We start from the raw sequence: 26006 nt of genomic DNA, 5'->3' as shown, positions 1-26006 counted from the left end.
TTTTAAATATTAGGTTTTAACTAGATAAAGTGATTCCCATGTCTTAATTCTCCGATGCTTGTGTAACCTGTGTATGCTAATAATTTGTACTCCCTAGTGCTGCTATTGATTATATTTTAGTGTATTGTTAAAATTTTACAGGTGCTTTTATGGCTGAAATAGCCGCAATAAAGTTTTTTGATGATGATGAGATATGCTCACACAGGCCACAGGACATCCAACACCCATTTCCAGAGTACAGCCAACCCCCAGCTTACTACAGCGCAGTGGAAGGAGCGGATTTAGTGCAGTGAGTGTGCTAAAGGTGAAAGTAAGGCAAGTCCTCCTGAGTCTAATTAAGCTGCCCTTTAAAGGCGTCACAAAAGGTTCACTCAGCAACGTAGTCAGAACATAGTGAGACTGAGGCAAGAGGGGATACCAAAAGCTTAGCCTAGATTTGTTTTCATGGGGATCTCTTGTTGTAGAAAGCAGATGATCAAAGTAGAAGTGACACGCGCATCACTAAACTCAGCACTACTAACATAGGTTATACAACAAACACACGCCTATCTAACCATTCATACATTAGTCTGTAAAATCTAAACACTTGTTGCACATGTGCGCTGTACAAATGGAAGACAACAACAGGATTTCCCCAGTGCTAGATGGCACGGGAAATGTCAAACTGTGGTTAAAATAACAGATTCCCTTGCATTTGTTTAAGTAACATTTTTAGATTCTGCAGTGAGCCACAGATTTCCTCTCATCCAGTTTCCTCATATTTCTTGATAAAAAATATAACCTATATTTGTGGGATGGCCTACAGTCTGAGACATGAACAGACCAAACCACTGACCATGCATTTACCACATGGATACCACCCTGACTTCATATGGTCACAGTTTTAATCTGTTCCTTTCATGGGTGATATGCCCAACCACACAAGTGGTGTACAACTTTTAACGGGAGAAGTGAGGGAACACTGTGTGGGGTACGAATTTTGTGGCTCTCCACAGGTTCTGGAACCTTCCCTCACACAATGGTGAGGATAATCTGTGATTTTTGGCAACGTTTGATGTTTGCAGGAAAAACATAATAGGAACCATGCAAGTCTCTACCCTCTGGTTTCCCTTGGGTATCTAGTTTTCAAAAATGTCAGAGGTTGGTAGGCTTCCCTGAATGTCAGCCGAGTTTGGGGCCAAACACCTTTATTTGAATAGCCTTTCTGCTCATTTCATTTGAGACACACAGAGAAAGGTTACAAGATGCGTTCACGAGCTTCCTACGCGGAATACATATCCCCGAACGGCACTGCAGAAATGTATTGGGATACTTGAACATTTTGGGATACTTAAAAACTTAAAATTCACATATACTTTGAAACAGAACTGTTTGCATATGCTATTCGACACGAAATGAATAAAAAGGCTTTTCAAATGAAGTTCATTTGAAAAAAATTTAAAAACGTGTGTGTAATTATTTGAAGTCTATTTGGAAAACTTTTGAATACTTGGGATACATCCCCAACCAGGGATCACAGTGATGCAAATGAGGATGCTTCCCCCGATCTGGGGAGTGCTAGTTAGTGATTAGTTTTAGAATTTCCAATATATGGAATAAAATGGATGCACATTTAGCCGGAGTATTATTTGTGGAAAAATAGGTTTTGGAGGCTTGAGCATGAACTGCCCTAAACACAAAAAAGGACTCAATACTGGGGAGAAAAGATGCAGAACTTAAGGGAGTTTAAGTCTGAATGTGATTGTGAGAAGTTGGCCTGGTATATGATGTCCACAGTTCTGTGGGCACCCTGTATCAGTCCAAACAATCCCTTATGGTGATGGTTGTAAGTCAACCTTAAAAGACAAGCTATCCTAGGGGTAGCATGGACTAAGCAGCCTAAAAGGCTTAACTCAAGAGGGCACGTGAAGCCAGCTGTTTTACCATATGCAATCCTGTAATATCAAATGAAAGGACACCACACAAGTTATATATTATAAAAATATATGTATTTATTCTCAGAATAATCCCCAGTACTCTTTATGAGTAATGAAGCACAAGCGTTTAAACAAAAGCACAATATAACATATGAAAGTTGCACAGTTATGGATAGGGCCAGTGGCCACTCAAACCATATATCAAAAAAGTGGTATAAGTATCACTAATCGATCAGTGGTAAGGCCTAGGGCCTTGGGAATCGCTGGGACTACACTGGACTAACAGCAGTTAGGACGGGAGTAGCCCGCGGGATTCGGTTGCAGCGCAGAAAGCACACGCATGCACCAATGCAAAGTCAATGGTGCGTAAAAGTTATCGAGTTACAGTTTTAAGAGTTTTCTGACTGGACTAGAAGGACAAAACTTTAGACTTAGACACTAGAGGTGTAAACCACTACAGGAGCACCAGCGTTCAAGAGTTACCTCACCCACAGGAAGCGGGTGCACAGGTGCAAAGATGTGTCGGGTTTCGTCACGCAGATCTATGGTGCCTGGAGATGAAGATGCTGCAGGCTTCCAGAAGAGAAGTGTCCGGTGCGATCCAAGGGTGGATCGAAGATGTAGAGTACCTGAAAGCAGAGGGGAGACAGTCTGGGTCACTAGCCAGTGACCAGGAAGGAACCAGGCGATGTCGGGTGCGATCAGGTGCTTGTCGCAAAGCTTGTCTCCGCTGCCACGTGGACTCTGGGGCACCGAGGATGTCCTGGAGTGAATCAGGAGCTGTCCCACAAAGGCTCTCGCTGTCGGCGGTGTCGGCTTCCGGATCGGAGTTAACAAGCCTTGGCAAGGGCAACCCACGCAGGATTCGAAGATCGCTTCTTACTCGGACCAGCAAGGTCAGAGCGGGTGCTCCTTTTCAGGGGAGCGAGGGCCAGTCTGGAGCAACCAGACCAGCGGTGTAAATTCTTAGGTTCGTCGGTACAGGGGCCACTAGCCAACGGGCAAGCGACCGGACCAACGCGTCGAGCAGGAAAATGCAAAAGGGCCGCACTCAGCGAGTGTAGAGGGGTGAGCTTCGGTGCAAAAGCTGCTCGGGGCTGGAGCTTCTCAAACTCCAATGCACAGCTTCGAGGGAGCCTCGGGAGCTGCACGGTCAGCGCTTCGTAGTTTTTCCAAGATGGCCGGCCCCACGCTTCAGGTCGCCTCCACGGGTCTCAGCTTTGCAGGGACTGTGGATTGGGCTGTTAGAAGGCAGGCACGCTGGGTCTGTCGATCTCTGTCGCTCGAGTTCCGGCGGGAACTGCAACAAAGCAAACGTCGAGGTGCTGGATGGTGCCTGTTTGCACAGGGTGGTCACTCCTTGACCACAAGGGAGATTCTTCAGTCTTCTACGTCGAGTAGGATGTCGAAGGGTCCAGAGTTTCGTTTCATAAGTTTCAGTCAGGATAATCTGATGTGCATCTGCACAGCTCCTACCTTTATTCCAAATCAAGGGGCTGGATTACCTGCTAGGTCCCTCATATGGGTGGGACCCAGGAAGGGGGTGGTTACACCCCTTTTCCTTTGTCCAGTTTCGCGCCACAGCTGGGGCTGGAGTGCCCCAGAACCGATTCGAATGGATTTTGCATGGGACACCTTGTGTGCCCCAGGCAGTGTCTAGTTTCTTTCAACCTACCCTGCCCCAATACACTATCTCCTGTCTGGGGAGGTGTAGCACCTCCCTGTGACGGGAAACCCTTTGTCCAGGCCTCCTTTGCCACGTTTCGGTCAGCAGCAGGAGGTCAGACTTGTGTCGGTGGCAGCAGCATCCATTTTGTGATGCTGAGGCTCTGGTTAGAATTAACTGCGTTTAAGTACAGTAACATGTCTTCTCCCTCTAGAAGGGTGGAATGCTACCCCCGTCGCCAGAACTGACGAGGGGGTAGTATTCCAAAGTGTATGACACCAAACACAACATGTTTTAATAAAGCCAAACCAAAGTTAGCATTAACCGCGAGGATTATAATGCACTTAAGAGTATATGGTATGGCAGTATCACTGGGACAGCTGCACGGAAATGGTTCCGACCTCTGCAGACAGGCTCAGCTCAGGCTAGAGCACCATCTCACATAAAACCAAGCACTCTGCCTCCAGGATTGTTAAGGCCTGCCATACGAGTGACTTATAGGTATATATGTGTCCAGATATAGGTTTAGATATAGGTATACTATATCTAAGCAAGGGGTGATTACACCACCTTGCCCCAGCTGAGTGATCAGCCAGTTATGACGATTTAAGTACCAGCCAGGGGTGGCAAAAGATATGCTGCAGCCCCTGGTAGGCCTTGGATGCACCTATGCCCTGAGCACCTATAGTGCATGGTACAGGGGCTGACAAGGTGTCCAGTACCAAATTGGTGATGTACCTAGGGTACATGGAGTCCATTTAAAGAGAGAGCAGATAGACTGGGACCCTGATTAGCAGGATCCCAGGCCAACTAAGTCGAAAACCAGCTAAACACTAGGCACAAAATCTGGGGTCACCATAGTCAGGTATCCACCTTCCTACAGTGATCTTCTCCCTTGTCACACAGAGGTATCAGAATGTGAAACCCACTTTCTGATTCTAACCTACAATTCCTTCAAGCACTCACTCTTGGGGTTGCTTAGGTATGTTTAGTTCTTCACCTGATGGCAACATTTCCAACCCTTTTCTGCAATGTTCATGGCACGTAAATCAACATGCACTACATAAACATGCATTTTTAGATGCTTGGCTTAACCATCCCCGATTATTACAGCTCAACAAAATGATGCAGCAATTTCTCATTAACCCAATGAATGTACAATTTCTTAGTGCTTATCCATACCAGATCCACCATCACCTAACCTGATATAGGTTTCAATTTGACTTCCACTATCAAATCCTTTTCTCCTGGCAAAAGTCTCATTGTCTGAATCATTGAAACACACACTGGATAGATTGTTTGGGCACAGGAAACTGCAGATACCAAAGCTAAGAACTATGCTGCTGTCCCAGGGCAGGGGGAACCGCTATGTTGGATTCGGGGCTCGGTGGACTAACCAGGGGTGTAGAAGGTACGATAGAGACAGAGTCCTTTAACAGTGCTTTTAAAGAGGGTTTTATTTTTATATAGCAGCGTCTCTGCCGACTAGTTATTCGTTCCCGGGCAAACGCTGCAGAGTCAAAGGGCGGCTTTCGCGGTGGCTCCAGTTTGCTTCACCAGCTCCACGGGGCTGTCTTTCACTTTCCTCATCTCCAATCACTCCGAGTGTGCCCAAAACAAAAGAGAAACGGGAGTCAGGCAGCCATACGCGACCATACAGTTCATAGGGCCGGGGGTGAGGAAACAACCGGTGAAGGTGCTCAGCCTGTACACTCAGTGAGGGAGTGCTCGTGCAGGGAAGGGTCTTGGAGGGGACTAAATTACACGGGGCTGTACAACTATACAGGCGGTGGTACGTGCTGAGCCACCCAACCCGCTACCCGGCCCCATACCTGTTGCAGCCACGCCCCTCCCTTGGATGCGTGGCGGGGTGACTCGTGGGTTCGTGGGCCTCCTGGCTTTGTCTCGGCTCCTCCGCTCCACGCCTCTCGTCTCGGGTCTTCTTCACTGTCCTCTCCTCTCCGCTCTCGATCCACCTCGCTCCTCCAGGGATACGCCGTCCGCCGTTTTCGGGGCCGGTCTCCCTTTTCCTGTTTCCGGCCTGCTGATGGGCGGGGCTTCGTCAGTCCATGCCGAGGATTTAAAGGGATCTCCGTCCAACGTCTCACTCGGCCAACCTGATTCCAGCTCTTCCATCCATGTGGGGTCAGGCAGCGTTGGGAACCAAAGGCAGTGGGTGAAAGGGGGGTGGTTTCCCACCAATTGCTGAGTCGCTCAGTGTCCGGAGGAGGGACCCCGTCACATACCTCCCCCCCTGGCATCTCCCGATCGGGGAGAGGAAAGATACGGGACAAAAAGTCAGCATTTCCATTTTCTCTACCCTTGCGATGAGTTACGGTGAAGGAGTAGGGTTGTAATGAAAGGATCCACCTTAACACCCTAGCGTTCTTGCTGCTGTTTTGACACATCCACTTTAAGGGAGCGTGATCTGTATGCAGGATGAATGGTTTCCCTTCCAGGTAATAACGTAGCTTCTCTACCGCCCACTTAATGGCAAGGCCCTCCCTCTCAATGGTGGAGTATCTACATTCCCTGGGGAACAGCTTTCTGCTAATGTACACAAGGGGATGCTCCTGCCCATCAGTTCCTGTTTGGGACAACACCGCCCCGATGCCGACACTAGAGGCATCGGTAGCCAGGGTAAACGGTTTATTGAAGTCGGGAGACATAAGCACCGGGGCCGATGTCATGCTTTTCTTTAGCTGATGGAAGGCGGTAAGAGCGGCTGGGGATGGATTTGTTATGTTTCGTGTTTTAGTCTCTTTACCTAGGAGATCCGTTAAAGGGGCAGCCTTCTCTGCAAAGTTCTGGATAAAACAGCGATAATAGCCTATACGGCCCAAGAAGGCCCGCAGATCTCTTTTGGTAGTAGGAAAAGGGACATTGGCGATGGCTCTCACCGTCTCACTTTGGGGAGCTATGGTTCCCTCTCCCAAGAGGTACCCCAGATACCTGACTCTAGTAAACGCTGCTCTGGATTTTTTTGAGTTGATGTGCAATCCGGCTAGACGCAATGCGTCCAGAATGAGTTTCAGATGTTCGAGATGAGTAGTCCAGTCTTTGCTGTAGACGACTATGTTGTCCAAATAGGCCGAGCTGAAAGCCGTGTAGGGCTGCAGGACTGAGTTCATGAGTCTCTGGAACGTCGCAGGAGCTCCATGAAGGCCAAAGGGGAGTACTGTAAACTCATATAGACCGCTGTCTGTGACGAAGGCCGTTTTCTTGCGGTCCTCCTCACGAAGAGGCACCTGCCAGTACCCCTTAGTGAGGTCGATGGTCGTGATATACTGGGCATCGCCGATTTTTTTCGATCAGCTCATCCACCCTCGGAATTGAATAGGTGTCGAAATTGGAGATGGCGTTCAATGCCCTAAAATCCATACAAAATCGTTTGGATCCGTCCGGCTTAGGTATCATGACTATCGGGGACGACCAGGGACTTGTGGAGGGGCGTATCACCCCTAGCTTGAGCATTTCTTGTACTTCTTTTTGAACCGCTTCCCGGCGAGCCGCTGGGATTCGGTACGGTTGTTGTCTTACGGTTTTTCCTAGGGGAGTGTCAATACAATGTTCTATTCTGTTGGTCCTTCCCGGTAGGTCGGAAAAGATGTCTGTGTAGGACATGAGGACAGCCTGCAGGCTTGACTTCATCGATGCGGTTAGCTCTGGATTTACTACTAGCTGATCCACAGTGGAAACTTCCAGGTTGGGAGTGGCTTCCATCCAGTGGCTTTCCTGGGGTACCGGCCCACCCACTCCTTCAGTAGATTGATATGGTACGTCTGCGTCTTGTTGGCGGAGAGCCTTAACCTATAGGTAGTCTTTCCTATGGTTTCTATGACCTGAAAGGGTCCCTTCCACTCGTTCTTTGCATTGCTGCTGATGGAGGGGAGTAGTACCAGGGCCCATTTCCCTACGGCAATGGATCTTAATTTTTTTCCTTTGTCGTAGTTTTTCTTGTAACGGTTTTGGTGGTGTTCCAAGCTGGTATGGGCCAGGTTCCGCAGTTTGCCCAGTCTGGACCGGAGTTGGGTAGTGAATTCCAGCATATTTTTCTGTTCTTGGAGTTCTTCAGTTTCCCACAGATCTTTGGTCATTTCTAGGAGGGACCTGGGCAGACGTCCGTACAATAACTCGAATGAGGAACACCCCAGACTGCTTTGTTTCTGGGATCTTAGAACATATAGAGCCAAAGGTAGTAACCAGTCCCAGTTCGTGCCTTCAGAAGATAACATCTTTTTCAGGGTCGCTTTCAAGGATTGATTATACCGCTCGACGAGGCCATCGGTCTGCGGGTGGTACACCGACGTTTTCAGATGTTTAATGTCTAGGGATTTACACACTTCCCTCATGAGTTTAGAGGTAAAAGGGGTGCGCTGATCTGTCAAGACTTCCTTCGGGAAACCGACGCGGGCGAACAGTTCCACGAACCTTTCTGCTATGGCTGAGGTGGTAGTGGTCCTCAAGGGGAACGCCTCCACGAACCTAGTGGCGTAATCCACTAAGACTAGGGCGTATATGTTTCCTTTTGTGGACCGGGGTAATGGTCCGATGAGGTCCATGCCTACGCGCTCAAAAGGAACACCTATAATAGGCACGGGTTGTAGTGGTGCTGCGCTAGGACGATGGGTGTTTTTCCTTTGACACACCTCACACTTGGCACAATACTCTTGTACATCCTTATAGATTCCTGGCCAGAAAAAATGTCGGGTGATGCTATCGGTGGTTTTCTCCTCCCCCGCATGTCCTGCGGTGAGATGGGTGTGGGCGAAAAACAACACTTGTTCTCTGAAAGAAGAGGGTACCAACAATTGGCAGCAGCTGTTTTCGGTGGCCTGTCTATACAGTAGTTCATTCTTAGTCAGGAATCGGGGGTATGTCTGGGAGGGATTATCCTGAGTCTGGTGAGCACTGTCCCACGCATTAAAGAGGGTTCTATCTTCGGTCTGCGCGAACCTAAAACTCCTATCTATTTCCCAGGGTTCTGGCGTCAAAAATGCGGGAGAGGGTTTATCCTTCCTAGAGGGACTCGGTGTTAATTTCTCCTTGAAGACGGATAAGAACTCGGGGTTATCTGTGCCCAAAATCATCTCCTCAGGTAAGGTGTCCACCACTCCCACCCGGACTCTACATGTAACCCTATTCGGTAGTTCCACCGAGATGTAAGCCAAAGGGTATGGTTTCACATCTCCGTGGACACAGCGTATGTACACCTGGGTCTCCTGTATGTATTGTTCGGGCCGGACAAAGCGCACCTGTACTACAGACTGTTTGCACCCCGAATCAAGGAGGGCTCTCATCCTGAAACCATTCATCCTCATACTCACGTGGAAGGAACTGCCCAACTCCGCGGAATACATCACGGTCTTTGGGAGGTATCCAACCTCCATCGGTTCCTCCGGTGGTCTTTTTCGGGGACACATCCTCGCTATGTGTCCCCACTCCCCACACTCATAACACTGGGGTCCTTTAAACATCGGGGAGAGCATTCCGCCTGCCCGAGGTCTGGGGGCTTCTATTGGGGTTCTTGGTTTCTTCTCGCTCTTCAGGGGCGGGAGACATTTGCTGAATTTATCTGAGTCCCCGGTACCGTGTCGGGGCTGTGCCTGGGCATACTGGGCAGCCATTTCAATCGCTTGGTCTACTTCCAACCCTACGTGTTGTCGCAGCCACCTTTGAGTAGCATAGGGCAAAGCGTCCATAAATTGTTCCAGATATATTTTGTTGAGGATTTCCTCCTTGCTACAGATCTCCGGTTTAAGCCATTTATTGGCGGCCATCCTCAAACGAAAGAACAGGGTTTTAGGGTTCTCCCCTGGCAGGCCTCGTTCTTTCCGGAATTTTACACGGTATGCTTCCGGGTCTAGACCCAGATGGTCTAGAATGACTTCCTTCACCACCGCATACGGCGTGTTGCCTAGGGCATTCGCCGCTTGGTAGGCCGACTGCGCTTCCCCGGTTAGGAGGGGGGCAAGAAAAAACGGCCATTTGTCCTCGGGCCATCCTAAGGCCCTGGCGGCTCGCTCAAAGTTGAGAAGGAAAGCATCCGGGTCTTCCCCGGGAAGGTACTTCTGCAATGAAATACCTGTCGGATGCGGGGTGTGTGTGCGGGCTTCCCCGGAAAACAGCGGAACGGGGGCGGCACGCTCTTCAACCCCTCTATCTGGGCTGTTAACGAGGTTTTAAACAACTCCCTGTCCGCTTGAGCGGCTGACAACTGGCGTTCCACTGCCCACTCGAGTTTCTGTTGTCCCTTGATGATGTGCTCGATTAGGGTATCCATCTTGTCACCACAGATGTGGGATGCAACTGATCCCACTTCTGACACCACGTGTCCCAGGGCAGGGGGAACCGCTATGTTGGATTCGGGGCTCGGTGGACTAACCAGGGGTGTAGAAGGTACGATAGAGACAGAGTCCTTTAACAGTGCTTTTAAAGAGGGTTTTATTTTTATATAGCAGCGTCTCTGCCGACTAGTTATGCGTTCCTGGGCAAACGCTGCAGAGTCAAAGGGCGGCTTTCGCGGTGGCTCCAGTTTGCTTCACCAGATCCACGGGGCTGTCTTCCACTCTCCTCGTCTCCAATCACGCCGAGTGTGCCCAAAACAAAAGAGAAACGGGAGTCAGGCAGCCATACGCGACCATACAGTTCATAGGGCCGGGGGTGAGGAAACAACCAGTGAAGGTGCTCAGCCTGTTCACTCAGTGAGGGAGTGCTCGTGCAGGGAAGGGTCTTGGAGGGGACTAAATTACACGGGGCTGTACAACTATACAGGCGGTGGTACGTGCTGAGCCACCCAACCCGCTACCCGGCCCCGTACCTGTTGCAGCCACGCCCCTCCCTTGGATGCGTGGCGGGGCGACTCGTGGGTTCGTGGGCCTCCTGGCTTCGTCTCGGCTCCTCCGCTCCACGCCTCTCGTCTCGGGTCTTCTTCACTGTCCTCTCCTCTGCTCTCCGCTCTCGATCCACCTCGCTCCTCCAGGGATACGCCGTCCGACGTTTTCGGGGCCGGTCTAACTTTTCCTGTTTCCGGCCTGCTGATGGGCGGGGCTTCGTCAGTCCATGCCGAGGATTTAAAGGGACCTCCGTCCAACGTCTCACTCGGCCAACCTGATTCCAGCTCTTCCATCCATGTGGGGTCAGGCAACTGTTGGGAACCAAAGGCAGTGGGTGAAAGGGGGGTGGTTTCCCACCAATTGCTGAGTCGCTCAGTGTCCGGAGGAGGGACCCCGTCACAGCTGCATTACACAAAGAGAATTGCATAGGTGTCTCTATAACAAAACATCTTATATACTGGTTAAAGGTTGTATGTTTCATTTCGGTCTAGTCTTTTGGCTGAGGATGAAATCCATGTACAAAAACATTGTATTTTCAATAAATGACTCACCATACTCCAGATCTCTGATATAAATGCAGTTTGGAGGTCAGCAAAGGTAACAGCAATAGCTCTCCTTTAGAAGCACATGTGCCCATGTCAACAATGAAGGTAATCAACACAAAGCAATAAAACGCAGAATGTTTGAAAATAAATCAACTACCATCACAACCATGGTACTGTATTACAATTGTGAATTATCTGAAATGAGATCCTAAGAAACTGCATGGCAATCCTTTCTCGATGTAGGTGGTGACATCACTGATGTGAAGGAAGAAAGCTCTTTTGAAATCTTATAGGCTTGGCATCGAAATCAATCTGTCAAGAGTGGGACCCCCCTCTAGGTTATGGATAAGACAAAATGTTAAATACGACAAATTAATGAAAAACCGTTCATGCTGCTAGTGACAGAGGTCCTGACATCAATACTTTGGTATTTCTATCTCCTTTGTCACAAGTTATCACATTTATCATTTATACTCTTTACCATGAGGAACACTAAGGGGGTTTAGAACTTGTGATTGAACCATCATAAATTTGAAGTTCACCCGCTCCCCTATCTTGCGGTTCCCTCACCTCATTTAGAGATGGGGGAAATGCAGGATTTCCATCAGCGAAGACTCTGCTGACTCCACCAGTGAAAACCTTTAATCTGGAAGCCTGTTAGCCACAGGGCCGCTAACTCCTAGTGATTGTCTCCCTGCCCAAAGAAGGGCAGCGAGACTGTCACTAGATTTCCTCAGGAGCGCCGTGTGCGCTCTGATTGTCTGTTATGCAACATAATGCCTGGATGACTGGCTTCTATTAGATGTGGCCGGCTGCTATCTCCAACTTGTGCCCGGTTCATCATTATTAAATTCCCAATACATTGATATCCATGTCCACATAGAGTAAGTGTGTTCTTGCATGTACCGCTCATCTTATCAACAGCCAGGAGGAGAAACTGATAATGATATTGAAACTGAGGCAAAGAAGAGACAGGTGAATGAGGAAAGAGATATAAAAAGTGACTGTGTAATAAAGATTTGGACCCTACTAGAACCTGATCAACTGAGCAAGCCAGTAAAGGAAGCAGTAGAACGCTGGTGACTAGAGACCAGGATTGAGAAGAGGATCAGTGTTGCCAGTACAGACAAGACATTGCTTGTGTAGAGGGTTGCCTAAAGAAAATGATGTGCTGGTAGACTTGTAAACACCAGCTCAGTGAGAAGGTGCTGGGGAAACGTTATGAGCAGCACCAGTAACCACTGAATGGAGACCGCTGAGTGCTAGGAGGAGGAGGAGGAGAACCAACGACCAGCACAGCATCACTGCAGAGTCCATGAAGGATCAACTGTGAAGCAATCAAGTTCACGAGGGGCGTCGGAGATCCATGAAAGTGCTGTGAGTGCACCGTGATCAAGGCTGTTAAGAAACACTTCATGAATATCACAGGGCTAGTGTGCTGAAGAGAAACAAAAGCAGCAGAAGAAAAGCAAAAGCGTCACAGCGATGCTACAACTCATCAAATTAAAAAATCAAACATAAATGCAACATTGTATGCAACTGGTATGGTAATTAAATTCACTGGGTACCTCCAACTGCCTCCATGATCTTCTTTAAAGGTCCTTGAGTATAAAGCAGTCCAACAAGAATGCCTGACAGATGCCCAATAAATGAGGTCCTAGGAGGAACAGAGAACTGTATGAGATAGCCTGTATAGTTACTGATTATATACATTTCTATTGAAGCTTCCCTAAGTCTTTACCATTTTCTTATCAACATGCATGGACAGAGAGCTTGGCTACTGTTAAGTGATTATCTGATAAGTGTTTTATTCATTGCCCCTTATCTATGCACCTGACCCAAAGTGCTATGAGACTACAAGCGTGTGGTTTGCAGTGATTTAACAAAAACAATAATACTTATACTACGTCCACTAATAATAGCAACAACATTAATAACAAACATCTAACTATTAGTATGTGCAATCAAGCTATTTTCTGCTTACACTATGCTTGACTTGAGCATGTTATAGTTCTTGAAATTTGAAAATGTCAGAAAAAATACCTAAGTAATAAGATGGGTGGAAAATAAGTATCTCAGATAAAATACCCCAAAATATTTTGGCATATAACAAAGCTCTTTTAAGGCTTCCTGTTATAGGTTTAGGCCGACTTTGATTTTAATGGACCAGTGCTGGTAAATGCAGACGTAAAATGTAACAATTTCATAAAGTCCTCATCCAAAATTATTTAGAAAGACTCCTTTTTATGTATCTTACCTGTGTTATTGATTCTTATATTCTTAGTACTACATCCAATCTCCACCAGTGCTACTAGTGCATACTAAACATGCACTGGTGCATGGGTAGACACATACTTGGCAAGGCCTTGCCTCACATTAGGCCAGAGGTTTTCTTTACATCAGGTGCAATTTTATATGACTATACAATATACTTATAGAGACCACAGAGAGGGCATAGGAATACTGTTTTTTTGAGGAAGAGGATTACTAATACAAATGTGAGTTATTTTATCTTCTCCTGATACTCAACCACTTTTACTCCACAAAACTAGGAAGCTTACTGTACTCATAACAACCGGTGGTGGTTACCAGCTTTAGCAAAAAGAGAAAATACCCAGCAAAAGATGTTTTAGCATGATTTGCCTAAACCAAGCATTCGCTATGCTACCAAGAGGCTGCTTTTATGATCAACTCTACAGGGATGTGATGCTGTAAAGCCAAAGATGGCAGTAACAGACTACAGGAGTTAGCCCATAAACCCTAAAGAGACTAGGGCAAAGATCTGTATCAAACAACAATGTCTCAAGGGTATCGTTTACAAGGGGCAATTATGTATACATGTGTGATGACACAATTATTAAACACGATTGGATCGCTACATGGAAGCGGAGCCACAATTTTTTTATATAAATGCAAACTGTATTTCATTTAGTAGACAGGTTGGACATATTAACTTCATATGTTCACACACATGGGTCAGTAGCACTGAGTTACATTTAATGGCATGTAACCAACAAAATGCTGTGCACAAGTGCTCGTGAAGTGTAGTGCCGGCCAAGTGACACATGACGTGGTATAAACAGTGAGCGAAATGGGCGCAACAGTAAGTGAGATAAAACCACGATTTACATGTTTAGGATACCATAAAAATGATTTACAAAAGCAATTAAATTAGATATATAGGGTATCCATGGGTGTGGGCACCAAGAGATACACTGTGGGAGTCGACGGCATTTCGGCCTGCAAAAGTCTTGGGCCATCTTCAGGAGCAGGTTACAAAAGTTCAATGGCAGTGTGATAGTAGTCCGGAGTCAGTGATCCGGGTATGGTAACGGTCCTTGCAGAGCTTGGGACGAGGAACTTGCTATTGAAGAGCTTCAACTTGGAGAAATGTCTGTTATTGAAGAGCTTCAACTTGGAAAAGTGTTTGGTACTTGGAAGAGAAGGGCAGCGGCAGCCTTGGGGGTCTGTCTAGCTGTCTCAATTGAATCTCGAAGTGCCAGCAAAAGTCAGGCTCCTCCCTTCGTCTTTGGCATGTATATTGCCGTTTGTTTCATGCGACACTCAGATAGCCGGGATTGAAAAATCTCCGCGTCTCTACGTGAATTCACAGAGAACAATTCAAAGTGCTGGACTTTTTTTATGTTGTCATTGTTGAGCCTGAAGAAGGTGGTTGGACCTGCTGTTACCACCGAAACGCATCGCATATTTAAAGAAAGAATTTTCTATTTTTTGATTATGGAATCAGAATATACTGTATAACAGGATATCATCCTCAAAAATCTTGATCTAGGATGGAACGTTAATGCTGATTTTCATAACTAGTGTGCACTTTGTTTTTAATCGCCCCCCCAATTTTTTTATTTTTTTGGGATAAGTTACTGTACAATAACCTTGAATGCATTGTTGTGGTATTGTCTGAATGCTAGAGCGCGTTGCTCTATTTTATCAATTTTTATTGTGTTTTTATGAATTCTGAAAAATTAATGAATAAACATTCATATATTTGATTGATTGGCTAGTGTGCTAGGCTCCTGAGGTTTGAGTGAAAAGTAAGAACTGGGTGTGCGATTACTGTTTCCCAAACGGATCCATTTTTTCAAACATTAATATTTACTGAGGCCAACAGTGGATCTAAGGAAAAATGTAATTTATCTATTGAAGATCTGTTGCAGCCGAAAGGAACAGTCAATAGACATTAACACTTTTTTCCTTCCATGCATGCCACCATAATTCTTCGAGTAATTTTGGGTACATCTGTTCTCATAGATTGAAGGCAGAAATTGTCTTGATGTTCACTCAAGCGTTAAGTGAAGTCTCCTGCACCAGTTATCAGGAAAAGTGTTTGACCCCAAGGCATAAAATGAGAGAAAATCCAATATCACTTCAGCACCCACAAAAAGAGGGATTTTAAGAATAAAATTAGGATCAACAAAATGAGGAGAATGTGAACCCGCAGACGATTTCCTATTGGAACCGACAGGAACACTTGTAAGATGCTACAAGGCAGCTCCATTGCTAACCTATGGGAGAGTACTACTTGCTGTAGTGAAAAACTAAATTAACAGTATTTCACCACCAGGACATGTAAAACACAACAGTACATGTCCTAACTTTTGAATTCACTGCACCCTTCCCATGGGGCTACTTTGGGCCTACCTTGGGGGTGCCTTATACATAATAAAAGGGAAGATTTGGGACTGGCAAGGGGATGCACTTGCCAGGTCGAAATGGCAGTTAAAAACTGCACACACAGACTCTGCAATGGCAGGTCTGAGACATGTTTGCAGAGCTACTCATGTGGGTGGCACAAGCAGTGTTGCAGTCCCAATAGAAGCATTTGATTTACAGGCCCTGGGCACACACAGTGCAGTGTACTCGGGACTTACTCGCAAATCACATATGCCAATTATGCAGAAACCAATTATCATTACCTTTTAGACGCAGAGCACCTGCATGATAGCACTAGACAGCTGTGGTAAAGTGCCCAGAGTCCTAACAACAGCAAAAACGAAATGCAGCACACAGTCAAAAACAGGAGGTCAGAGGCAAAAAGCCTCAGGAAACCACGCCAAAAGATGCCAGGCCTAACAGTGGCTAATTACATTCGTCACAACAAACACTGTAGCAATTAGGTACTCAAGACATCCCTTTAAAAGATAGTTGGAAGACCAGTCAGGCAAGGTACATAGGTAGATGAACTTTAGTCCCAAGTGCCACTGCAACACAGCAAAAGCTGAACTGGGAAGCAGCAGCTTGAACAGGCTAAGCAAGCTGACTCCAATAGTCAAAGGTTATCTCCTCCGATTCATAATTTCAAACAGACAAATACTTATTTATCCATTTATAAAGCACATGGTTACACCACCGATGTGTCCCCGTGCTAGAAGCAGACACTCAGTTAGGCAGTGTAGATAAACCTACTCAGATCTAGAGGCATGTCACAGTAGTTGCAGTGTATCGGCTCAGTTTTGAAAGTGGGGAAAAGCCATGTCTTTACATTTTTGTGGAAGGTGGTTTCACAGGGTTCAGCTCTTATGTCTACAGGCAATGAATTCCAGTGCTTAGCTGCCAGGTATCTGAAAGAGCATGCACCCATCCATGCTTTCTGTATCCTCTGTACAGTTACCAATGCCCTGCCTTTGGATCTAAGGTTCCGGCTTGGTGTATAGGCTGTTATCAGTGATTGGAGATACCGTGGACCTTTTTTTAACATGATTCTGTGGCAGTAGCACATTGCCTTAAACAGTACTCTCTTCTACACGGGTAGCCAATGCAGGCTTGCCAGAGCTTTCATTGTGAATGCTCTTTTTTGGGAGGTTCAACACTAGGTTCTTCCGTATTTTGTATTGATGTTAGTTTCTTCAGCCCTTTTTTGGATGTACCCAGATATAGGATATTGCCATAGTTCATCTGGGAGGTGACTAAGGCATGTACTATTGTTTTCCTTGCATTGACAGGTAATTGATCAAAGATTTTCCTCAGGACTTTAAGGGTCCCACAGCACTTCCCTGTCACTTTCCGGATTTGACTGTCAAATGTCAATTTGGAGTCGAACCACACTCTAAGGTTTTTTATTTCAGCATTCGGGGTTGTTAGTTGTCCTAGCATCTCAGGCCACCAAGCAGATGTCCAAATGGATGGGGCCTTTCCCACGATCATCACCTCTGTTTTTTTCCATTGAGCTTCAAGCAATCATTGGACATCCATACTAGTACCTTCATCAGATATTGGGAAAATTGATGGGCTGTCCATTCTGGATTTTGAGACAGTGTGACGATTAGCTGTGTATCGTCAGTATATGATACGATGGTCACGTTATGACCTTCCACTAGCTCTGCAAGTAGTCCCACATATAAATTGAACAACTTGGGGCTCAAGATTGAGCCTATGGGACTCTCTATGACAGGGGAATACTTTTGGAAGTATGCGAGTGTTGTGCTACTTGGAAACGCCGCGAAGAGAGGAAGGATGTCATCCAGCGCAGCGCCAAGCCCCTCATGCCGCAAGTCTCTAATCTTTGGATTGGAGACGGTGTCAAAAGCCGCACTTAGATCCAACAGGATCACTGCAACCGTCTGTCCTTCATCCGCGTATTGTCTCAGTGTTTCGGTGGCTAAGAGCAGCGCCGATTCATTTGAAAAAGCGGCTCTGAAACCAGATTGCGAGGGGTGAAATAGGTAATTTTTGTTGATATGATTGACTAACTGTTTATTAATTACTTTCTCTGCAATTTTTGCAAAGAAGGGTAGTAACAAGATGGGGGCGTAGATTTTCTAACACACAGTGATCTATTGTTGGCTTTTTTTTAACGGGAGTACTATTGCTTGCTTCCATTTATGGGGAACTTCTCCCAATTGGATGGAGCGTGTAATTAACTCAGAGATAAATGACATAGTGATGTTTCCTCCATGCATTAGGATCTCTGGGCGTGCCGGTTTAGTGAGGATCCTGATTTATTTCCACTAGCTAGGTTCTTCAGCTCTTCTAGCTCAGGCACCTTGAATTCATCCAACTTTCATGCCTCTCTCTCTCCATTCTCACCTATCCTCTTCACCATACACCCAATCAAGAGTAAGTTCAGACCTTCTGCATTCTCAGGCACAGAAACGACGCAGCTATACCTCAAAAACTGATATTAACTCATTTCACTCTCCCTATAATGAAGACATTCTTGAAAAAGGCAGCAAATCAAGAGCGCAGGGTACAGCAGTAGTATTATTATTGAAAAATATATTGACCAAAATAGAAACGAAATGGAAAGCGCATTACGTTCACAGTTATCAGCTGTTGATGCTAAAATGGATATCTCTGGATTCCAAATGCGGAAACTAGAACAACATGTCTGATTTGAAGAAACAGCAAGTAAAATATGCAGATCCAATATTAAGTTTTTAGAATATTCCAGGACAAAAAGAAATCGGTCGAACACCAATTTTCACTATATGCAGTCCTTACCTTACACGTAGCTTCATAGTTTGTTTTTATATGCCTTGAGTAGTTCGCAATTTTGGAACATGTTACCAGCAACTATATAAAGAGCTATGTCACCCATGCGTCTACTTTGCATTACGCAAACCCATGCACATAATATTGTTATATTTAAATTGGTGAACGTTAATATAAATGCATATAAAAAATGGTACATTATACTTTTTTTTCAACGCACAATGGTGAATATGATGCAAACGATCTGCATATCAATATGTCTGCTAGAAGTGCATAAAAATTATTATGTGCATTTGTACTTATTTTCGGGTGGTATCATGGTGTCAGATACTCATTCACCTTAAGTATCCAACTTCTGAACTTACCAAGGTATTCCAGATAATATTTACACTAACTGGTGTGGTTAGTGTATACATTATACATTAATTGCATATTAAACATATTGGTCTCACACAAATAAAAATAAATAATTAAAATGCATATTCTAATTTTCACTATTTTAAAAGAGTATGTCCCCTGTAAATACACAGGCAAATAAGAACTAAAACGTACTTCTGGGTGTATGTGATTTAGTTAGTCAAATATGATGTTTGTAGTACATTGCACATTCTTTCATTTTCTATAAAAGACTATTTCAATGAGAAAAATGCATTTTTCAGCATATTCTATTCAAAAGAAAAACAGCAGACATATTGAAGGTAAGTTTATCTAACAAATGTTTTAAATGTTATAATTATATGCCAAACTGCATTATCAAGTAATTCAAACATACTAATACAACCACATCATAAAACAGACACACATCTGACATTAAACACATAATGCCACACACACACACGCACCCACACCCCCCCCCCACACACACACACACACCTACACACACATACACACACATACATATAAAAAAATAAAAGGTCTTGGCTAACACCGGACCTAAAATTGTCTGAGCTTCTCATTGAATAGTGAGACAAAAGAACAACCAGGGAAACCACAGGCCTAGTACTACATTTTGTTTGAGAAAGGGAGATGAGCCTGTGGCACAATGTCACAGCAGGTAACATTGCTTATCCACACTTTACTTTCCCCCTCGTGGCAAGGCGCAAGTGATGTTGAGAGATTACAAGACGGTGGTAATTAAAAAAGGGGAATGAGGTAACATTTTCAAATTTGCTTTCCTGAATGGGTGAGAAAGGATGAGAAGAAACAGATTAATTTCTCTTCTTAGATCTATGATATTTCTGGAATGATTATCTTTTGGAGCGGCCCGTTGCATTGTATGTAACTCTGGAGTAGCGCAATTTAAGCTCCAACCTTACACGTCACAATAGCACAATATTATGTGAACTTAGCACCATATACTCTGGGTGTCTTTACATTATTAATGTGAAGTGAAGCTTTTAGATGTATTACTGAACTGCTTTCACTGTAGAAACTAGAGATTCATAACCATGTGTATATTAATGTCTAGCATATACATGGGGATTTATAGTTCTCAGTTACATTTACGCTTATTTTCCAAGTTATACTGGATTTATTTGGACGTACATTGCACATGTAGCATTAACTAATTTATTCACGTTTTGCATTTATTCTTGTTGCATTTATTCTGAAGTTATATGTGCACATATAACCATGTATTGAAAGTGCACATTGAAATGCTTGACTTATGAAATGCATTTTGATTGCGTTGCGTGTTTTCTCCTCTGCAGGTGTGTTCTCAAGGTTTCATAACTAGAGAAAGTATTGTTGCATTATTGATAGTGAGGCATGAGAGAAAAAATCATGAAAGAGATGTAAAGAGCTAAAGAGTTGAAGAAGCCTCCTATTAATCACGTATCAGGAAAGGATGGACACTCAAGGTTGCTGTGGCTATCCAAGTTCCGTGGGATGGTAAAGTCTGGTGATGTTGCCATCGCACAATGTGGAGTTTAAAACCAGTGGTCCCTGGAACGGTGGAGAGAGATGTGCTAAAATTTTTGGTTTTAATTAGTGTTCACACTGTTAGAAGTAAGAGCCATCCCCTTCGAGAGGTACAGATCTCGCAGCGTCCTCTTATTCTTGCAAATGTGTAGCTATACACTAGACACCTATTCCCAATTGAGAAGCCTTCTACTAGAGTGTTCACTATGCTGACACCTTCCTGCATTCCTAAATTCCCAGTTGACCTTTTCGTATGACCATTTCATAGTTTAGATTCAATACTAGTTAAATGACTTTAGAATCTTTTCATGTTTAGAAAGGAGGTTCAGAGTTTCTTTAAGGAACACCAATTTCTATTTCTCAGTATCTGTATTGCTGTGACTGTGTTCATTGCATGTCTTATATTATTGGGCTTGTACATATTTCGACGTTTCAGCTTGCCATTTGTGATTCTGTATCGCTAAAGTATGGTTTTGATTTGCATACAGATTAAATTGATTATTAATTTGTAATAAACCCACTTAAAGTTAGCCACTGATACCTGGTCCATATTGTGTGGCCAAATGGGGTATACAAACTTTAAACTGTTTTATTGAATGTTGAACACCTTTTGCCTCTTAGTCAACCAAATGTATTCATCAGCTGAACATGGTAACCACTTCCCATCACACCAGCAGATGGTGGCAGAGGATAGCTGGTTACTGAAGCAGAGGGAGTTAGGGTATCCCTTTCTGGACTTGCCTATACCCAATCTGAGTCAAAAAGCCCATGTCTTGTGTCACAGGATCGGTGGAGTTCCAGCAGTTCAGGAGACACTTGTAACAGCAGAGGCGTGAGTATTAATAGGGTTGCACATTGAAATTGCTTGTTTAGCTTGCCGTGTTTTGTGGAGATTAGGTGATGTGATTCAGTAATTTTGTTTTGTCAGTGTGGCACGTAAGGCAAAGAAGTTGAAGTTGTTAATTGGGCCTGACGTAGCCTAAGATCTCAGGATGTTGATGATTATAGTAATAAGTTATCAGTGTGGAAAGCACATGTTGTCGACGCCACAAGTGAGATAGGGACAATTACCTTTGTATGAGAGTAAGGAGTGGTTGGTATAGCGAATTCTAGTGCACATGGAGAAGCTGCCTAAATCTGGTTGATTCCGGCTGATTGAGGATACCCTTGAGTGTAATTGATTAGGTCAGAAAGTGTCACTCCGAACCATTTCTTGTGTGACAGAATACTTTTTTTTCTTTAGTGGAACAAAGTTATTTGTTGAGATTGCTTTGCATTTGTGTTGCATGCTTAGTGTTGAGAGAAGAGTGCATTTGTGAAAATTGCAAATCAAGGTGAACTCCTGCGAGGAGACAGAACTACGACACAGTGTGCGGTGCTGAGATACGTTGGTTGACGTTGAATGCACTGTTTTTGGTTGATTATGTCATAGAGTGCTGCGCTGTTATTGGTTGTTTGCGCAGAACGAGTATTGTGGGTGAAGAGTTATTTCCTTGTTTGAACAAAATTCTAACTGTGAATTTTGACCTTATTGTTAGAAAATAAAATTCTTTAAGGCTAAACGAGATCCGATTAGGGGAGATGTGAAAATATTTGCTCGAGAAGGAGAAGATGCACAACCTGGAGATATGCCAGGTCATTATATGACCATAAATGTGGGACTTACACATGTATTTTGCTGAATCAATGGCATAAGATCACAGAGAAGGAAGGCCTATTGAGGTTTCCACGCTATGGCACATTTAATTTGAGAATATTTGAGAATTTGAGAATGGTTCTGTACGAAATGAAGCCGCCTCCAAGACCTGCACAGTACAAAGCACTTAATACTTTAGGAAAAAGGAGCTTGTGTTAGGAAAAAGGAAAGGAATCAGGGAAAGGCCCGAAAAGCAGTACGTGCTTATGCGGATGGTAGGTGGGATGCAGAACAAAAGAAGTAGAGAACTGACATGATGGAGGGAGATAGACTGTACCTTGCATTGCGAAACAAAGAAACAGAGAAAGGAAAGGAAGAGAAGAAGAAAAAGGGGAAAAAGATAGAAAACGTGGAGCGTGAGGATGAAGCCAGTGATAGAGAATCTAGTGATAATCTTTTCGATGTGTTGTTGTCAGCTCATCCACCTCTATATGAGGCCCAATTGGAAGGAATGAGTGGTGCAGGTGCCAGTGGAAACCCTGGGCTCTGTACTGCACCAGTGAATGTAAATGCTAATCTGATGGGAAAGAGTACAGGGATTAGTGCCGGTATTAACGCTATCATTCTGAATGCCCCAATTGCACTTATTGTTCCGTTCACTGTTGGTCCCGTGGTCACTCGGTATAAACCTGAATCCGCAGGAAACAAGGAACACACTTTGGCAGTCTCTATTGGAGTAGGCTTGACAGCTAGCATCCCTGTGGGTCCAGGAGTAGGAAGAGTTAGTTTATTCCCGACTCAAGTGAATACCCATTGTGCCGCAAGTGCAGATCCAACTACGAACCAGACAGAATTTTCTCTTACAGGAGGGCTTGCTCAAAATCACCAAATTTTGGCATGTCTATTTGGAATTCACTGTTAATCACAGCACTCCCAGAGAAGGGGTAGTACCTAATACCCCTGTAGCGCAGAATGGTCTTAGTGCAAAATAATTTGATGATTGGATAAAAAGCACGATTGAATCCCCAAGAGAACGTAAAAGTTCAGGATCAAATAGGGAAAAAATTCAGACCCCTGTGAGAGACAATGGGGTGGGTGTAGTTAAATTAAAGTTAGAATTGGATGAGATGACACAAGGAAACCTTGATCTTTCCTGATTCGGGACGCGCTTACCTCAGGGGGCAGGAGAACACCAGCCGCTGCTGCTTCAGGGACGGCCGTGAGGGGAACGGCTTGCCTCCCGCTGTAGCCTCCTTGTCTTTCCCACCTCTCGACCGGAGGACGGGGACCGCACGCCGTGAGGGAAACGGCCATTGAGAACTACACTCCCCAGCAGTGACTGCGAGGCGCAGGCTGCTGACGACAGCACAGCGACCCCCTGCACCACCAAAAGCGCGCCCACCTCTCGCAACACGGGACGCGTGCGGGCGACGCCGGGCTGAGCCCGAGCAGAGGGCGGGCCATCTGTGGCCGTCTGTTGGCAGAAGGAGGCAGGGCTGGGCCAGGCCCCTGAAAACTCCAGATGGGTAAGCGAAAGATTAGGTACGATATAGTAGCCCTTCAGGAATCCTAGGACATATCACCTACTTTTTGTTTAGATGGTTTTTCGAGTTTCGTTGTGCCATCTGTCCCTAGTGTAGCGGGTAGAGCCAAAGGTGGTCTTATTTTGCTTTTTCCCTAAAACTTAAGGGGGCTCTAAAAGTAATTAAACATGCCTCACCAAACCTACTAATAGTGGAAAGAGTGATCTCTCCGACCCAGAAAACCATTTTTATTAATTTTTATAATGCTGGGATTCAGGAAAACAGTAACGACAACCTTGCCATCCTGGATTCATTTTTGTCAGTGGTCAGTCTAGATATATACACTAATACCGAATTCGTCCTCATGGGCGGTTTTAATATTCATCCGTGCAGTTTGCCATGTGGCACAATTGATTATTTGGGACAGAGTGGTGCAGATACTATGCACTTTGGGTACACTAAATGTGGAGAGGCATTAGAGGAGCTATTGGCTAACTCCAATTTATTGGAACCTGCCAGCGGCATAGGCGGACCGAGGCTTATCACTTATAAAGGCTCGGTTCCTGGATCCATTATCGACTATATATTTGTGTCACCGGGGATATTACACAGTGTTGATCTTATAGAACCCTGACTTCTCCGTTCAGCGATCACAATCCCGTTTTATTGGAAGTTCACTGGGGTGATTCCATGGGCCCTAGGCCTCCCTCTGTTAAATCTGGGATAGGAACCCTAAAAGCAGTGGACCAAAGTAGACAGCTTAAGTGGGCAAATGTGGTCCCTGATGATTTTTATGATGAACTTTTCCCCAAGATCGATGGCTTTGTGGCAATTTGTCAAGATCCTCAAGCGGCAAAGCATGAAATACTGGGGGCCTATGAAGATATCTGTTCACAAATATCGAAACAGTTAATAGTAAGATTGGGCCAGGGTGGTAATAATCACTGCCGTTGGTTTGACTCCAACTGCTCCAAAGCTCATAGAGCCCTATTGGCAGCCCTAAACTATAAGCCTAGAAATAGGGAGGCTATCACTATCTTAAGGTGAGAGTATGAGCGGGCCATTAGTGAGCGTAAAGATGGAATCAAGCAAGCCGCATGGGAGAAGTTACTCTCAGTGGATGTCCTGCGGGACAGTAGTCAATTTTGGCAAGTGATAAATCAGCCCCTGTTTTCCGGTCAGGACAATTCGCTCATGGACTGTGTCATCCCTGATGACAGGTGGCTTGCCCATTTTGAATCTGTGTATGGGGATTCATCTTCTGTCCCATGTGCCCCCCAATTGACAACCTCAGAGTATGCCTCGTTAGTTTTTACTCACGAGGAGGTTGAGAGAGCTATCCTAGAAAACTCGAAAAAACAAAGCACATGGGCCAGATGGAGTGCCCGCAGATTTTTACCGTCACTCCCCAAAGCTGTGGGCAGGAGTGTTATCTAAAGTCTTCACAGCCGCCAATTGTAACGAAATCCCGATTTCTTGGGCCACCTCAATTATAGTACCAATCTTTAAAAAAGGTCAGAGGGAGGACCCAGGGTGCTATAGACCCATATCCCTTTTAGATTCTGCTATCAAAATATTGGGAAGAGTCCTTTTGGTGAAACTAAGGGATAGCATGGAAAGTTGTGGGGGTATATCTAACATCCAGTACGGGTTCAGGGAGAAGAGAGGTACGGTCGAGCAGTGTTCAAATTTGCATCTCTTGATTGCGAAATACACTGTAGCCAAGGAGGGGTTGTTATTTTTGGCCTTCATGGAGCTCTCCTCGGCCTTCGACCTGGTGAATAGAACTAAACTGTGGGCCATCCTCCTGAAGATTGGTATAGATGGGTCCTTGGTAAACTTTATGGCATTACTTCATCAGGAGCTGTTTGCCAAGGTCAGAGTCACCAAGGAGGGTAGATGCACGACCCCCTTTAAATCTATGCGAGGGGTGCGCCAGGGCTGCATCCTGGCCCCCCTCCTCTTTACAATCTATATCAACGGCCTAAGTAGCCATCTGGAGGCAGTACAGGGGGAAATCCGCATATAGGAGAGGCTAAAATACCTGCCCTCCTATACGCGGATGACGCAGTACTTATAGCCCGCACAGGTATCGGATTGCAACGGTTGTTGGATGCATTTGGGGCTTTTATGGATCAACTTGATCTAAAGGTAAACGCCAACAAATCTCACACCATGGTGGTAGGCCTCCATAGTACAAAGGCTAAAACTAAAATCTTTAAATGTAAGGGTGAGGTGGTTACAAGAGTGGCAGTTTTTCCTTACCTAGGAGTGCTCTTTGATGAGAGAGGCTCATGGGGGCCACAGGTTAGAGCTAGGGGTCTAGCGGTGGCGAGGTCAACTGCATCACTCATGGAGTTTTCCAAAAGGTTGGGGGCCAGGCCGATGGAGGCCATGAAAAAATCTACAACTCCAAATGTTTGGCAATTGCAGTTTATGGTTCAGCCCTATGGGGTTATATAAAAGACGACACTATTCAGAGGGTGAAAAACAGGTTCTTACGATCCCTGCTGTC

At 45.2% G+C, this 26006-nt stretch overlaps 1 protein-coding gene across 3 annotated transcripts in view; it reads right to left on the bottom strand.

Moving 5' to 3' along the window:
• The window catches only part of RHBDD1 (rhomboid domain containing 1), a 440372-nt gene that overhangs the window by 193443 nt on the left and 220923 nt on the right, over positions 1-26006 (bottom strand). For all 3 annotated transcript variants that reach the window (XM_078665925.1, XM_078665926.1, XM_078665927.1), the window contains exon 4: positions 12532-12620. In XM_078665925.1, coding sequence (XP_078522051.1) covers positions 12532-12620 — 89 coding nt within the window. The remainder of the gene's footprint in view (positions 1-12531; positions 12621-26006) is intronic.

Source organism: Lissotriton helveticus, chromosome 11 (assembly GCF_964261635.1).
Source record: "Lissotriton helveticus chromosome 11, aLisHel1.1, whole genome shotgun sequence".
NCBI classification, from domain to species: Eukaryota; Metazoa; Chordata; class Amphibia; order Caudata; family Salamandridae; genus Lissotriton; species Lissotriton helveticus.
Note: the sequence above shows the minus strand (reverse complement) of the source record. Positions and strands in the feature narration are given on the sequence as shown.